General features: G+C 41.6%; 1 protein-coding gene across 1 annotated transcript; it reads left to right on the forward strand.

The window, feature by feature from the left end:
- Positions 1 to 427: 427 nt before the first annotated feature.
- Positions 428 to 14882, forward strand: FLG2 (filaggrin 2). The gene is made up of 3 exons (XM_019958366.2): positions 428 to 565; positions 1524 to 5353; positions 14738 to 14882. Exons 1-3 carry the CDS (start codon positions 428 to 430, stop codon positions 14880 to 14882), a joined length of 4113 nt encoding a protein of 1370 aa, XP_019813925.2.
- Positions 14883 to 18417: the final 3535 nt, after the last annotated feature.

Below are 18417 nucleotides of genomic sequence, written 5' to 3' on the forward strand. Positions count from 1 at the left end.
ACAGTGAAACTAGCCAGAAAGACTGGAGCAATATATCTCGGTAATTCTAGAAATTTTGGAAGCCCCAAGACAACACCCAGAACACCAAAGTACACAAAGTGTAGAGACGCTGTGTAGAGAATATATTCATCCAGGACATGGAGATCTGAAATCTAGTCCTAGGTCAGTCAATAACATGCCATGTATGGCTCGATCTTAGCAAAGCAACTCAACGTTAACAAGATTAGCTTTCACGGTATTTATGTGTATTGTATCACCCCTGACCTATTCTTACTTGTTAAGGTATTTTGGTTTAAAGAGACAAGATATTTGAAAACTCGGGATGATTACTATTAAAATCAGAACTGTTTATGCGTTAAAATAAAATGAATGATAGGATCTTTTTTTTTTTTTTTTTTCCTTCAGGTTCACTTAAACCTGCAAAAAGATGACCAATCTCTTGAGAAGTGTTGTCACCGTAATTGATACTTTCTACAAATACACCAAGCAGGATGGGGAATGTGGTACACTGAGCAAGGATGAACTAAAGGAACTTCTGGAGAAAGAGTTTCGTCCAATTCTGAAGGTGAGGACCATGTACCAGGACTGAAAACTACTAGCATCCTGTACACTCTCTGTTTATGAGCAAGGAATAGCTTAAAAGTGTGCAATCCCCATGGTCTTTGAGCTCACACTATGAGTGGTACTTTTGGGGGACATCAGAAAGTCTGTTGAGGCAGCATTTATTTTTAAAGAGGTGATCATTTTCTTCCTCCTACCATATAGACCATCAGACTTTTTCATGTCCCCAGGTTTTTCCTTCTAAAAAAGCAAATGATAAATTTGCACTATCAATTTATAAATTACCCTAGCAAATGAGGAAGAAAAGATATAGAGAGGGACATGTATAAGGGGTGTTGATCAAGTAACCAAGGTGACTAAAAACTGAAAACAAAATACAAGAATATTTTTTTCTATTTACTTGGGAAGGACTCAGTTATTAGCTTCAAAATTATAGATCATAACATAGAATATATTAGCAGGCAAGGCTTAAAATGTATGTTAAACACACCAGGTACTGAATTTGGTTTATTCAACTCCCCCTTATTTACCATACCTGAGTATCTACTTCTCCAGCTTAGGTCCTTGAACTGTATGCACTGAGGATCCCAATGGCCTTTATTCTTTTTTATTACCTCTTCACACCTGCTAGGTGTTGTTAGGCTGTTTTAGCCTAAAGTATTTCTTGATTGGATTAAAATACCTAACATCAAACATTCCCTCAGTTGTGTCTGACTCTTTGCAATCCCATGGATTATACAACCCATGGAATTCTCCAGGCCAGAATCCTTGAGTGGGTAGTCTTTCCCTTCTCCAGGAGATCTTCCATCCCAGGGATCAAACCCAGGTCTCCACATTGCAGGCGGATTCTTTACTGAGCCACAAGGGAAGCCTCCCACAATTCTACAGCTTTACCCAGATATTTTAGCTGAGCATATGGACTAGACTGACCAGGTCTTCTTTGGTGTGTTGCTTGTACACAGAACCCGGATGATCCAGACACAGTGGATGTCATCATGCATATACTGGACCGAGATCATGACCGAAGACTGGACTTTACTGAGTTTCTTCTGATGGTATTCAAACTGGCTATGGCCTGCAACAAGGTTCTCAGCAAAGAATACTGCAAAGCTTCAGGGTCAAAGAAGCGCAGGCATAGTCACCGACATCAGGAGGAAGAAAGTGAAACGGAAGGTGAAGAAGAGGACGCATCAGGACAAAACTCAGGTTACAGATATTCAAGTTGGAGTGAGGGAGAGGAGCATGGTTATAGTTCTGAGGGCTCAAGGGGAACTCCAAAACACAGACACGAGTCTGGCTCCAGAAGGCTGAGAAGGCAAGGTGGTTTATCTAGCTCAGAGAACCAAAAGAGATCTGGAAAAAGGCGCCATGGGTCCAGCTCTGGTTACTCATGGAGTAATGGCAAAGAAAGACATGGTTCCAGCTCTGAAGAACTGGAGGGAAAAAGAAACAAGTCACATGTTAGCCCCTCTAGGGTATCTGGGTATGAATACAATTCTGGATCAAAGAATGGTAGAGGGAGAGGTCATGGTCATCTGTCATACGAATATGAATCAAACTCTACTCAGGCAAGTTATGCAAGACAAAAACATGGGTCTAGCTCTAAAGGTTCAGAAGATGGTGGGAGGGAAAGTCATGCATGTGGTTCCAGCAATTCAGGTGGGTGTGGAAGACAAAAAAACACTTCTAGTTCTTGTCAGGCAGGTAGATTTGGAGAGCAAGGAAACCAATCTAGCTATACCCAATCAGGTTATCAATCAGGAAGTAGTGGAGAAGGTCATAGATGTATCTCAGGAGGTTGGGCCTCTGGGTATGGTCAACATGAGCCTAGCTCCTATAGCCAGTCTACTAGGCAGAAAGGATATGGATCTAGAACATGTGGTCAACCACAGAATTGTGGAGGACAACAGGGAACAGGTTCATGTCAGTCCTCTTGTTGTGGACAATATGGGTCAGGAGTAAGTCAGTCTTCTACTTATGGTCAACATGGATCTGGTTCCTGTGGATACTCTTCAAACTCTCATCAAAAGAGGTGTGGTTCAAATGAAACTTCTAAATGTGGTCAACGTAGATCCAGCTCAGGTCAATCTTCTGGCTTTGGCCAACATGAGTCAGGCTCAGGTCAGTACTCTGGCTTTGGACATTGTGGGTGTGGCTCAGGTCAGTCCTCTGGCTTTGGACACCATGAGTCTACATCAGGACAGTCTTGCTATGGTCAACATGGGTCAGGCTCATGTCAGTACTCTGGTGCAGGACAATATGGATCAGGCTCAGCTCAGTCCTCTGGCTTTGGACACCAGAAGTCTATATCAGGACAGTCTACCTGTGTCCAACATGGATCTGGTTCAGGTCAGTCCTCGAGCTTTGGCCAACCTGGTTCAAGCTCTGGTCAGTCTTCTGGCTTTGAACACCATGAGCGTAGATCACAGCAGTCTGGCTATGGCCATCATGAATTGGGCTCAGGACAATCATCTGGCTTTGGCCAACATGGGTCAACTTCAAATCAGTCTTCTGGCTTTGGACAACATAGATCAGGCTCATGTCAGTCTTCAGGCTTTGGACATCATGAGATTGGCTCAGATCAGTCCTCTAGTGATAGTGAAAGGCATTCAGAAGTCTCACAGAGACACTCAAGATCCGCTCATGGGCAGGCTGGATCTCAACATGGAGAGTCAGGAACCACAGTGAGAGGGAGACACGGAACTGGTCATGGGCAGTTAGGAGACACCAGCAGACATGGCCACTCCAGGCAGGGACAATCTACATGGTCAGGGTCCAGACAGGTGGGGAGATGGGGATCCAGTAACAGTGAGGCTAGTGACAGTGAAAGGCATTCAGAAGTCTCACAGAGACACTCAGGATCCACTCATGGGCAGGCTGGATCTCAACATGGAGAGTCAGGAGCCACAGTGAGAGGGAGACACCGAACTGCTCATGGGCAGTCAGGAGACACCACCAGACATGGCCACTCCAGGCAGGGACAATCTACACGGTCAGGGTCCAGTCAGGTGGGAAGACGGGGATCCAGTCACAGTGAGACTCACGACAGTGAAAGGCATTCGGATGTCTCAGAGAGCCACTCAGGATCCACTCATGGGCAGGCTGGATCTCAACATGGAGAGTCAGGAACTACAGTGAGAGGGAGACACAGAACTGCTCATGGGCAGTCAGGAGACACCAGCAGACATGACCACTCTAGTCAGGGACAATCTACATGGTCAGGGTCCAGTCAGGAGAGAAGACAGGGATCCAGTCACAGTGAGGCCACTGACAGTGGAAGGCATTCACATGTTTCACAGAGCCACTCAGGATCCACTCATGGGCAGGCTGGATCTCAACATGGAGAGTCAGGAACTACAGTGAGAGGGAGACATGGAACTGCTCATGGGCAGTTAGGAGACACCACCAGACATGGCCACTCCAGGCAGGGACAATCTACACGATCAGGGTCCAGTCAGGAAGGAAGACGGGGGTACAGTCACAGTGAGGCTAGCGACAGTGAAAGGCATGCAGGAGTCTCAGAGAGACACTCAGGGTCCACTCATGGGCAGGCTGGATCTCAACATGGAGAGTCAGGAGCCACAGTGAGAGGGAGACACCGAACTGCTCATGGGCAGTCAGGAGACACCACCAGACATGGCCATTCCAGGCAGGGACAATCTACACGGTCAGGGTCCAGTCAGGTGGGAAGACGGGGATCCAGTCACAGTGAGACTCACGACAGTGAAAGGCATTCGGATGTCTCAGAGAGCCACTCAGGATCCACTCATGGGCAGGCTGGATCTCAACATGGAGAGTCAGGAACTACAGTGAGAGGGAGACATGGAACTGCTCATGGGCAGTCAGGAGACACCAGCAGATATGGCCACTCCAGGCAGGGACAATCTACACAGTCAGGGTCCAGTCAGGCAGGAAGACAGAGATCCAGTCATAGTGAGGCTAGTGACAGTGAAAGGCATGCAGGAGTCTCAGAGAGACACTCAGGGTCCACTCATGGGCAGGCTGAATCTCAACATGGAGAGTCAGGAACTGCAGTGAGAGGGAGACATGGAACTGCTCATGGGCAGTCAGGAGACACCAGCAGATATGGCCACTCCAGGCAGGGACAATCTACATGGTCAGGGTCCAGTCAGGCAGGAAGACAGGGATCCAGTCATAGTGAGGCTAGCGACAGTGAAAGACATGCAGGAGTCTCAGAGAGACACTCAGGGTCCACTCATGGGCAGGCTGGATCTCAACATGGAGAGTCAGGAGCCACAGTGAGAGGGAGACACCGAACTGCTCATGGGCAGTCAGGAGACACCAGCAGATATGGCCACTCCAGGCAGGGACAATCTACATGGTCAGGGTCCAGTCAGGCAGGAAGAGGGGGATCCAGTCACAGTGAGACTCACGACAGTGAAAGGCATTCAGATGTCTCAGAGAGCCACTCAGGATCCACTCATGGGCAGGCTGGATCTCAACATGGAGAGTCAGGAACTACAGTGAGAGGGAGACATGGAACTGCTCATGGGCAGTCAGGAGACACCAGCCAACATGGCCACTCCAGGCAGGGACAATCTACATGGTCAGGGTCCAGTCAGGAAGGAAGACAGGGATCCAGTCACAGTGAGACTCGAGACAGTGAAAGGCATTCAGAAGTCTCACAGAGCCACTCAGGATCCACTCATGGGCAGGCTGGATCTCAACATGGAGAGTCAGGAACTACAGTGAGAGGGAGACACGGAACTGCTCATGGGCAGTCAGGAAACACCACCGGACATGTGCACTCTGGTCATGGACAATCCACATGGTCAAACAGACAATCAAGTCACACTCATGCCCATTTTGGTAAAAGTCATTCTACGTCACAGATCAGTGGCAGACAAAGACATAGATCAGATCAAGCGTGGAGACATGGCAGTTATGGGAGTGCCGAATATGACTATGGGCAGTCTGGTTATGGACCTTCTAGTGGTAGCAGAACAAGCAGTCATAATTCTAGTCCTTTTAGGTCAACAGACCAAGCTGCAACCAAGCGAGCATCTAGTCATGGACAATCAGTTTCTAGTTTTGACTACATGGGATCAAAAGCAACTGAAAAAATAGGAAGACAAGATTCAAGTCCTGGACAATCAGAGATAAGTGATGAGAAGTCAATTTATTCCCATAATCATTCTGGATTTTGTACAACTGGAGGACAGGGATCTAGTCATAGACCTTCAGTAGCAACTCAGGCACAGTCAAGAGATATCCATGTTCAGTCTGGAAGGTTGGGGTCTACTCATAGCAGTCAGCTTAGTAACCACTCTGCCTCTAACCATGGAAAACCCTTATCAGCCCACAGCCAATCAGATTCTAGTTCAACTAGAAGTCAAAGATCCCATAGTGATAGTAAGGAGTATTGGGGGGAAAATATTCATGAACAATTAGAATTGAGGCATAGACGATCAGAGTTCAATACAATAGACGTACATGAATCCAACCAGCAGCACTTAGGAGATTCATCTTCTCATGATCTGGTAAGATCCAGCACAAATTTAGCAACACAAGGATCAAGTGATGGACAATCAGGACATATCCAGGGTCAGTCTGGATTCAGCACCAATGAAAGACAAGTATATAGTCATGGCCAGTCAAGGGACAGCTATGGGCATTCAAGTGGCAGTCACTCACTTGATAGCCAAGCCCCTTTGGGAATTGAAGAAAAATAGTTTTAGGTATTTATCAAGCAGTGTAACCACATGGAGTGGGGAAAGGCAAAAGCAAGAGTCTGGATCAAGTCCGTCAGGGACCATGAGAAAATACAATCAGGATGTTGATGATAAGCAGACAGGAGACTCTGAGGCCAGAGGTTACCATGGAAGAGAGAGAACAGATTCAGGTTCCTTGCAACACCCCACTCTATGAATATATCAAAGAACAAAGGTGCTATTACTTTGAATAATAATTTGAAACCAAAGGAAGACAAACTAACTCAAGATAAGAAATAATCCAAAGGAGAAATGAGACACACAACATGGAATTAAGATATTTAACATGATCCTTTCTTTTGGTAGTGGGGGTATATATCTGATTTTCTATTTAACTGTGGTACTGTATTCTATTTCTTTTCTTTGGTACAAGGCTTTTTTGTAAGGCTCCATAATCATTGAGCTCTTAGAAAATAGTGGATAGAAGAAGTAAATTGCATTTGGAACATATTTAGAACTATATGACAAAGTGATTGGATGCTCTGGAATAAAGTGAGCATTTAAAAATAATTTTATGTATTCCAGGTTGATTTAATTGATTGTTGATAAACCTATCCAAGAAGCTCAGAGACATGGTCTAGGAGTCAAAATTTCTCTAATAACATTGTAACATATTCTGTGTCCTAAACAACAAAAAAATGTAGTAGTTTAAGATTTAGAATATTTGCATCTTTTGTACCACCACTGGAACACTCTACTGCTGTTTTTTAATTTATTGTCATGACCACCTGGATACAGGATCCAGAAAATTGTATTGCATAAAAATTGACAATAAACGTTTCATCAAGTTACATTTTGTCTTCTCTTTCATCCTCACAAAAACAAATACAGCCTTCTGCTATGGGGTCAGATGCATATTTCTCTTTTCTACCTTTGGACACCTAGATGACAGGAAAATATCTGGATACTATTCAAAGTCCAAAGAAGGCAAAACTCAATCACATTTATCTTTTCCTCAGTCTAATCACTGTCCAAAGCATTTATAAGAAGAAATGTTTTATATTGAGGAGTTGATCTCAGATACTCTAGTCAACTGTGATTATCAGAGCAATCATTATTAAACATGACCCCAAGTGGCTATTTCCTGAGACCACACAACCTCTGAAAATAATATTGATGAGTCACAGACTTTCTCTGTCAAAGATATTAATTGAAATATCCTTTAGCAATGCAGGCTAATGGGGTCCTGTAATTTCTAGTCAAATAAAAACAATTAAAAGTATACTCCTCCCTAGCAAGAAAAATATGTGAGTTTATTATAAACAGAAAGAGACATAACAAGGAGTAGAAAAATAGGTACAAAAAATAATAACTCAGTAGAAAGTTTATTGATATAAAATCAAAAAGCAAAGTTCACAATGTGAAAACTAGTACAGACTTTAAAGATCATTCCCATAATTTACAGATTAAAAGAAAAAAATCAAAGCAAAGCACATTTACTCTAACCAAAATGAGTGATAATTCCTTAAATCAGAATCTGATGCTCCATCATCTTCTCCTCCCCCCAGAAACTCGAGCTTCTTTTTTTCCACCTTCACCTTTGGATTTCAAACTAAAGTACAATTCATCAATGGGTGTTCAAGATTGCAAGCCACTATTAGAGAAAGAAATTATATGAAAGACCAAAAGAATAGTCTCATTCCTCTGATTAAACTTAGAACATGTTCTATCCAGCTTTTAACATTTTATTTTAAGAACTATCCAAATTTTAAGTCATGCTATTTGAGAAATAGAACACTAGTCATATTACTTTATTAGTGGAAGAAAATAAAATTATTGTTATACTAGTAGTGACACACATACAAATAACTGAGTATATGTGAGAGTTGGACCATAAAGAAAGCTGAGCACCAAAGAATTGATGCTTTTGAACTGTGGTGTTGGAGAAGACCCTTGAAAGTCTCTTGGACAGCAAAGAGATCAAACCAGTCAATCCTAAAGGAAATCAGTCCTGAATATTCATTGAAAAGACTGATGCTGAAGCTGAAACTCCAATGCTTTGGCCACCTGATGTGAAGAACTGACTTTTTGGAAAAGACCCTGATGCTGGGAAAGATTGAAGGCAGGAGGTGGGGACAACAGAGGATGAGATGGTTGGATGGCATCACCGACTCAATGAACGAGAGTTTGAGCAAGCTCCGGGAGTTGGTGATGGACAGGGAAGCCTGGCGTCCTGTGGTCCATGGGGTTGCAAAGAGTCAGACACGACTGAGACACTGAACTGAACTGAATTGATATGGTAGTTAACTCTAAATGGTAACCAATTTATATCTATATATCCATCATTTATATGCTATTTATGCATATATATGCAAATTTATATCAATCATTATATATGCTTTATATATAATTATAATTCCATTATATTTCATCATTGAATAAATGCTAATTACCAAAGAATCATTGGAAATTTAAATATCATGTTTAATCTCACCCAAACAAAATCTATTGTAGGTTAAGTAAATGAGACTCAAAGAGATTAACTTGCCCCTGTTGTGCAGATGATTAGAAGTGCTGCTATGATCCGGGTATAGGTTTCTGATTCTTAAACCAAAGTACTTTCCATTCTTCCAGGGGCTCTGCACTCCATTCATTTGTAATTTCCCCACTCTTTAATCTCTAAATATGAAATTTAGAAGTGTATAAAACTTTACCAGTTCCTTGAATCAATGTTAATTTGCCTTTACTCTGTGAGTGTATATTATCAGTGATACCCATAATTCCTTGACCAAACTCATCTGAAGTATAAATATAATGAAAAAAATTATATTCCAGACTGTTAAGACGATCAATGATTTGCTTTAGTCAAATTGAAGGCAATTACCCATTATAAATTATACCAAAAGTATTCTAAAATAATTCAAAAAGAATTACATATTCCCCTTCTAAGATGAAAGGTAAAAGTGAGCCAGCAGGTATGCTCTACAAGGTCAAAGTTTAGAAACTGGAGTGCATACATATGGAACCCTTGTGAAGAGTTGAATTAGATGCAGTTCTGTTGAGAAATGAGTCATATGGTGTGTACAATCAGAGATTTTCCCTCTACTATGACCTGTGTATCAGTATTCTATGGATAAAACATTTCTGTGCCAAAGGATACTAAGTGAAGTCAAAGCATTCTTCAAAGCATGTCTATACTGCCAGGGAGGCACATATGGCATTGAGGAGACACTCTGAGTGGCCAAATTAGGAGCACCAAAGAAAAAAAATTCTTCTTTCCTTAAACTTTCTAGATAAAGATGACATTTAGATATGGGAAACTGAAGGTCAGTTTAAACTGGACATACTGCATGCATATTGGTTGTTTTGTTGGAGTGTAAGTCATAGTCTGGGGTTTCCTTGGTGGCTTAGATGGTAAAGAATCTGCCTGCAATGCAGGAGGCCTGGGTTCGATCCCTGGGTCAGGAAAATCCCCTGGAGAAGGGAATGGCGACCTAGTCCAGTATTCTTACCTGGAGAATTCCATGGACAGAGGAGCCTTGCAGGCTATAGTCCATGGGGTCAAAAAGAGTCAGACATGACTGAGCGACTAACACTACTACTACTGCTAAGTCATAGTCCTGTGTTATGAGAGACTTCTGTGTTTTGAGTTATGAGATAACCAGAAAGGACCTTTTAAAATAATACTACACATAGTTTATTTTTATGTATGGCGTTAAAGAATGTTTTAATTTCATTCTTTTACACATAGCTGTCCAGTTTTCCCAGCACCATTTATCTCCATTATATTGTCTTGCCTCCTTTGTCAAAATCCCCAGTGGCTCAGTGGTAAAGAATCTGTGTGCAACGCAGGAGACTAGCAGGAGATGTGAGATTGATTCCTGGGCCAGGAAGATCCCCTGGAGTAGGAAATGGTAACCCAGTCCAGTATTTTTGCCTGTGAAATACCATGGACAGAGGAGCCTAGTGAGCTGCAGTCCATGGGTTCACAAAGAATCAGACACGACTGAGCAACTCAGCAACAACCTTTGTCATAGATTAACTGATCATACATGTGTGGGTTTATTTCTGGGCTTTCTATCCTGTCCCATTAATCTATATTTGTTTTCCGTGCTAGTACCATACTGTTTTGATGATTATAGTCTTGTAGTATAGTTTGAAGTCAGGGAGCCTGATTCCTCCAGCTTCATTTCTCTTTCTCAAGATTGCTTTGGCCATTCAGGGTCTTTTGGGCCTCCACACAAATTTAAATTTTTTTTGTTCTAGTTCTGTGAAAAACTGTTGATTTGACAGGAATTTCATTGAATCTGTAGATTGCCTTGGGTGGCATAATCATTTTGACAAAATTGAGTCTTCCAATCCAAGAACATGGATTAAACATCCAAATGTAATACAAAATATTGTAAAACTCTTAGAGGAAAACATAGGAAGAACATTCTTTCACATAAATCATAGCAATATATTTTTTGACCCATCTCCTAAAGTAATGGAAACAAAACCAAAAATAAACAAATGGGACCTAATGAAACTCAAAGGCTTTTGCACACCAAAGGAAATCATAAATAAAATAAAAAGAGAACCCACAGGATGGGAGAAAATATTTACAAACAATGCAACTAACAAGGGATTAATATCCAAAATTTACAAACAATTCATGCACCTCAATATAAAAAAAAATCCAATCAAAAAATGGGTGGAAGGCCTGTATAGGCATTTCTCCAAAGAACATATACAGATGGCTGAGAGACACATAAAAAGATGCTCAGTAGCAGTAACTATTAGAGAAACTCAATTCAAAACTATAATGAGATATCACCTCACACCAGTCAGAATGACCATTATTAAAAAGTCTATAAACAATAAATACTGGAGAGGGTGTGGAGAAAAGGGGGTCCTCCTACACTGCTGGCAGGAATGTAAACTGATATAGCCACTATGGAGAATAGTACAGAGGTTACTTAAGAAGCTAAAAATAGAACCGCCATATGATCCAGCAATCCCACCCCTGGGCATATATCCAGAGAAAACTATGATTTGAAAGGGCACATGCACCACAACGTTCATTGCAGGGCTATTTACAATAGCCAAGATGTAGAAGCAACTTAAATGTCCATTGCCCAATGAATGGATGGATAGAGAAGGTGTGGTATATACAATGGACTATTACTCAGCCATTTAAAAAAATGGAATAATAGCATTTGCAGCAACATGGATGGACTTAGAGATTATCATATTAAGTTAAATAAGCTAAACAGAGAAAAACAAAATATTATACAATATTACCTATATGTGGAATCTAAAAAGATACAGATAAATTGTTTACAAAACAGAAACAGACTCACAGACTTTAGAAAGCAAACTTGTGGTTACCAAAGGAAAAAGTAGGGGTAGAGAAAAACTGGGAGTTTGGGATTGACTTACCCAAACTACTATATTTAAAATAGATGATCAACAAAGACCTACTGTATAGCACAAGGAACTCTACTCAATATACCACAATAACAAAAAGGGGAAAATAATTTGAAAAAGAATGTATATATGTATCTGCATAACTGAATCACTTTGCTGTATACCTGAAACTAACGCAACTTTGTAAATCAACTATAATCAAATATAAAATAAAAATAAATAAAAATACTACATGCAATAAAGGTGAGTATACAAGCTATGGCAGCAATGAGAAAAAGGATGTAGAACAAGAAAAAGATCATGACTGAGGCAATGTTGGATTTGACTGGAAATGAATCCAGCCAATAAACAGAGGTCAGCTTCTTCTCTAATAATAAACCATTTGGCATAATTAAAAGGCCACTAACCCAGACTCTTACACCTATTCTAAGCAACATTTTACCAGCTTTGGGGAGTATATTAAGTGAAAGTGAGACAAGTTATACTTACTAAATACATAGAGGTACCAGTCAGGTCAGTTCAGTCGCTCAGTCGTGTCTGACTCTTTGTGACCCCATGAATCGCAGCATGCCAGGCCTCCCTGTCCATCACCAACTCCCGGAGTTCACTCACACTCACGTCCATTGAGTCAATGATGCCATCCAGCCATCTCATCCTCTGTCGTCCCCTTCTCCTCTTGCCCCCAATCCCTCCCAGCATCAGAGTCTTTTCCAATGAGTCAACTCTTCGCATGAGGTGGCCAAAGTACTGGAGTTTCAGCTTCAGCATCATTCCTTCCAAAGAAATCCCAGGGCTGATCTCCTTCAGAATGGACTGGTTGGATCTCCTTGCAGTCTAAGGGACTCTCAAGAGTCTTCTCCAACACCACAGTTCAAAAGCATCAATTCTTTGGCGCTCAGCCTTCTTCACAGTCCAACACTCACATCCATACATGACCACAGGAAAAACCATAGCCTTGACTAGATGGACCTTTGTTGGCAAAGGCATGTCTCTGCTTTTGAATATGCTATCTAGGTTGGTCATAACTTTCCTTCCAAGGAGTAAGTGTCTTTTAATTTCATGGCTGCAGTCACCATCTGTAGTGATTTTGGAGCCCCCAAAAATAAAGTCTGACACTGTTTCTTCTGTTTCCCCATCTGTTTCCCATGAAGTGCTGGGACCGGATGCCATGATCTTCGTTTTCTGAATTTTGAACTTTAAGCCAACTTTTTCACTCTCCACTTTCACTTCCATCAAGAGGCTTTTTAGTTCCTCTTCACTTTCTGCCATAAGGGTGGTGTCATCTGCATATCTGAGGTTATTGATATTTCTCCCAGCAATCTCGATTCCAGCTTGTGTTTCTTCCAGTCCAGCATTTCTCATGATGTACTCTGCATAGAAGTTAAATAAGCAGGGTGACAATATACAGCCTTGACGTACTCCTTTTCCTATTTGGAACCAGTCTGTTGTTCCATGTCCAGTTCTAACTATTGCTTCCTGACCTGCATACAGATTTCTCAAGAGGCAGATCAGGTGGTCTGGTATTCCCATCTCTTTCAGAAGGTACCAGTAGACATTTATAAATACTCTATTTGTATTATGAAGCTATTTGACACAAGGAAGTATAGAATTTGCAAGGCATTTGTTCGTTTTTTAAAAATTATTTAGATACATTAAATTTTCTCTTATATTACCTATTTTGTTCATTTTTCCATGATGATCACTGATGAAAATCTTATGATTTCCTAATGACTACAATAAAATAATTAGAAAAAAAGATGAAATGGAGAATCACTTGGTTTCCAAACACTTAGATGTGTTTCTGGCTTTACCAACTTTTTCTAGGATTAAAGTTTCAAAGGTTTACTGGTCTTCAATCCTTCATTAGAACATAGACATGAAGGGTAAGTGAAGCAGTTTCCCATAGTGAGGCTACTAGAGAAGAGGAAACAGAGAGAGAATTTGAAATATACAAATGAGATGGTCTGCTGAGGGGGTTGGGGGGACAGGACTTAAGGACTCAACAACTTAGATTCCAGTATAGGTAAATTAGCCCCCTCTAATGATCCAGCTCCAGGTGTTTCTTGACTTCCTACTTTTGCATTCCAGTCCCCTATAATGAAAAGGACATCTTTTTTGGGTGTTAGTTCTAAAGGTCTTGTAGGTCTTCATAGAACCGTTCAACTTCAGCTTCTTCAGCATTACTGGTTGGGGCATAGACTTGGATTATTGTGATATTGAACGGTTTGCCTTGGAAACGAACACAGATCATTCTGTCGTTTTTGAGATTGCATCCAAGTACTGCATTACGGACTTTTTTGTTGACCATGATGGCTACTCCATTTCTTCTGAGGGATTTCTGTCTGCAGTAGTAGATATAATGGTCATCTGAGTTAAATTCACCCATTCCAGTCCATTTGAGTTTGCTGATTCCTAGAATGTCAACATTCACTCTTGCCATCTCTTGTTTGACCACTTCCAATTTGCCTTGATTCATGGACCTGACATTCCAGGTTCCTATGCAATATTGCTCTTTACAGCATTGGACCTTGCTTCTATCACCAGTCACATCCACAGCTGGGTATTCTTTTTGCTTTGGCTCCATCCCTTCATTCTTTCTGGAGTTAGTTCTCCACTGATCTCCAGTAGCGTATTGGGCACCTACTGACCCGGGGAGTTTCTCTTTCAGTATCCTATCATTTTGCCTTTTCATACTATTCATGGGGTTCTCAAGGCAAGAATACTGAAGTGGTTTGCCATTCCCTTGGCCAGTGGACCACATTCTGTCAGATGTCTCCACCATGACCCGCCCGTCTTGGGTTGCCCCACAGGCATGGCTTAGTTTCACTGAGTTAGACAAGGCTGTGGTCCTAGTGTGATTAGATTGACTAGTTTCCTGTGAGTATGGTTTCAGTGTGTCTGCCCTCTGATGCCCTCTGCAACACTTACCGTCTTACTTGGGTTTTTCTTACCTTGGGCATGGGGTATCTCTTCACAGCTGCTACAGCAAAGCGCAGCCACTGCCCCTTACCTTGGAAGAGGGGTATCTCCTCACCGCCGCCCTTCCTGACCTTCAACGTGGCATAGCTCCTCTAGGCCCTCCTGTGCCCACGCAGCTGTGGCTCCTTGGACGTGTGGTTGGCCCTCCCGGCTGCCACCCCTGGCTTCGAGCGTGAAGTAGCTCCTCCCAGCCGCTACCCCTGGCCTCTGGTGTGGGGTAGCTCCTCCCGGCCACCACCCCTGACCTCGGACACGGGGTAGCTCCTCTCGGCTGTCGCCCCTAACCTTGGATGCCGGGTAGCTCCTCTTGGCTGCCACCCCTGACCTCGGTCATAGCAAACACCCTCTTCCAACAACACAAGAGAAGACTCTACACGTGGACATCACCAGCTGGTCAACACCGAAATCAGATTGATTATGTTCTTTGCAGCCAAAGATGGAGAAGCTCTATACAGTCAGCAAAAAAAAGAACAGGAGCTGACTGTGGCTCAGACCATGAACTCCTTATTGCCAAATTCAGACTTAAATTGAAGAAAGTAGGGAAAACCACTGGACCACTCAGGTATGACCTAAATCAAATCCCTTATGATTATACAGTGGAAGTGAGAAATAGATTTAAGGGCCTAGATCTGATAGATAGAGTGCCTGATGAACTGTGGAATGAGGTTCGTGACATTGTACAGGAGACAGGGATCAAGACCATCCCCATGGAAAAGAAATGCAAAAAAGCAAAATGGCTGTCTGGGGAGGCCTTACAAATATCTGTGAAAAGAAGAGAAGCAAAAAGCAAAGGAGAAAAGGAAAGATATAAGCATCTGAATTCATAGTTCCAAAGAATAACAAGAAGAGATAAGAAAGCCTTCCTCAGTGATCAATGCAAAGAAATAGAGGAAAACAACAGAATGAGAAAGACTAGAGATCTCTTCAAGACAATTAGAGATACCAAGGGAACATTTCATGCAAAGATGGGCTTGATAAAGGACAGAAATGGTATGGACCTAACAGAAGCAGAAGATATTAAGAAGAGGTGGCAAGAATATACAAAAGAACTGTACAAAAAAGATCTTCATGACCCAGATAATCACGATGATGTGATCACTGACCTAGAGCCAGACATCCTGGAATGTGAAGTCAAGTGGGCCTTAGGAAGCATCACTACGAACAAAGCTAGTGGAGGTGATGGAATTCCAGTTGAGCTATTTCAAATCCTGAAAGATGATGCTGTGAAAGTGCTGCACCCAATATGCCAGCAAATTTGGACAACTCAGCAGTGGCCACAGGACTGGAAAAGGTCAGTTTTCATTCCAATCCCAAAGAAATGCAATGCCAAAGAATGCTCAAACTACCACACAATTGCACTCATCTCACACCCTAGTAAAGTAATGCTCAAAATTCTCCAAGCAAGGCTTCAGCAATACATGAACCGTGAACTTCCTGAGGTTCAAGCTGGGTTTAGAAAAGGCAGAGGAACCAGAGATCAAATTGCCAACATCCACGGGATCGTGGAAAAAGCAAGAGAGTTCCAGAAAAACATCTATTTCTGCTTTATTGACTATGCCAAAGCCTTGGACTGTGTGGATCACAATAAACTGTGGAAAATTCTGAAAGAGATGGGAATACCAGACCACCTGACCTGCCTCTTGAGAAACCTATATGCAGGTCAGGAAGCAACAGTTAGAACTGGACATGGAACAACAGACTGATTCCAAATAGGAAAAGGAGTACGTCAAGGCTGTATATTGTCACCCTGCTTATTTAACTTCTATGCAGAGTACATCATGAGAAAAGCTGGACTGGAAGAAGCACAGCTGGAATCAAGATTGCTGGGAGAAATATCAATAACCTCAGATATGCAGATGACACCACCCTTATGGCAGAAAGTGAAGAGGAACTAAAATGCCTCTTGATGAAAGTGAAAGTGGAGAGTGAAAAAGTTGGCTTAAAGTTCAACATTCAGAAAACAATGATCATGGCATCCGGTCCCATCACTTCATGGGAAATAGATGGGGAAAGGGTGGAAACAGTGGAAACAGTGTCAGACTTTGTTTTTTTGGGCTCCACAATCACTACAGATGGTGACTGCAGCCATGAAATTAAAAGACGCTTACTGCTTGGAAGGAAAGTTATGACCAATCTAGATAGCATATTGAAAAGCAGAGACATTACTTTGCCAACAAAGGTCCATCTAGTCAAGGCTATGGTTTTTCCTGTGGTCATGTATGGATGTGAGTGTTGGACTGTGAAGAAGGCTGAGCACTGAAGAATTGATGCTTTTGAACTGTGGTGTTGGAGAAGACTCTTGAGAGTCCCTTAGACTGCAAGGAGATCCAACCAGTCCATTCTAAGGGAGATGAGCCCTGGGATTTCTTTGGAAAGAATGATACTAAAGCTGAAACTCCAGTACTTTGGCCACCTCATGCAAAGGGTTGACTCATTGGAAAAGACTCTGATGCTGGGAGGGATTGGGGGCAGGAGGAGAAGGGGACGACAGAGGATGAGATGGCTGGATGGCATCACTGACTCGATGGACATGAGTCTGGGTGATCTCCAGGAGTTGGTGATGGACAGTGAGGCCTGGCCTGCTGCGATTCATGGGGTCGCAAAGAGTTGGACACGACTGAGTGACTGAACTGAACTGAACTGAACTGAAAAGATGTCATATTGCACTTATTTTTCTCATTACTCATTCTTCACTGAATAATGTTTGGAGATGTTGATTTATATAAATCTAGTTCATTCTTTTTGCTATAGAATTCTGTGGTATAGATACACTGAATTTTATTTAGCCACCCATTTATTGGTGGGTATTTAGGTTGCTTTCAGTTTTTCAGTATTGTAAACAATGCTGCGGTTAGTATCTTTCACTTGTCTTCTTGTTCACATATATGTTTTTCTAGGGCGGATACCTAGAATGGAATTACTGGCAGATAGGTTATGTGCAATTTTTAATTTAACAGATATTAAAGTATCTGTTAAAGTATCCTCAAAAGTAATTGTATCAAATTAATCTCCTATGATTAGTATATGAAAGTTCCCTTCCCCCAACACTGGGCCAAAACTTAGTATTACCAACTTTAGAAGTTTTGTTAATTTTACAGGTAAATGATAGCATCTATCATCATTTTAATGTCTCTTCCTGAATACCAGCAAGTTAAGTGTTTTCTCTAAATTGTATTCTTTGTTGGGTTTTCTTTTATTTTTCTTTATTTTTTTATTTTTTTCCATTACCATCCAATCTTGAGTGTAAATAAGGGAAGCAAGTCATTCCAAACACAGGGTAGTAATGAACAGTTACTATTCACTTCATTTGAGCACAGATAAAATTTTTTTTAACTTTTTTATTTTTTTCTTTTTTTTTCTTTTTTTTTTTTACAACCTTTTGATTTTATTTTATTTTTTTTTTTTTAATATTTAAAGTGACATTGGGATGCCTGATATACATTGTAAAAAGAGTCCTGCTATCTTGTTAATTAACAAGGCCATCACCTTACATATTTACCTTTTTTTACTTTTTTGGGTGAGAACATTTAAGTTTGACACTCTTAAAATTTCAATTATAGAATTCAATGTTATCAACTATAGTCTTTATGTTATACTTTATGTCCTCAGACCTTATTCATCTTTTTCTTTTTTAATTTATTCCTTTATTTCTCGTGTGTTCCCCATCCTGAACCCTCCTCCCTCCTCCCTCCCCATACCATCCCTCTGGGTCGTCCCAGTGCACCAGCCCCAAGCATCCAGCATCGTGCATTGAACCTGGACTGGCATCTCGTTTCATACATGACATTTCACGTTT

Source organism: Bos indicus, chromosome 3, assembly GCF_029378745.1.
Source record: "Bos indicus isolate NIAB-ARS_2022 breed Sahiwal x Tharparkar chromosome 3, NIAB-ARS_B.indTharparkar_mat_pri_1.0, whole genome shotgun sequence".
NCBI classification, from domain to species: domain Eukaryota; kingdom Metazoa; phylum Chordata; class Mammalia; order Artiodactyla; family Bovidae; genus Bos; species Bos indicus.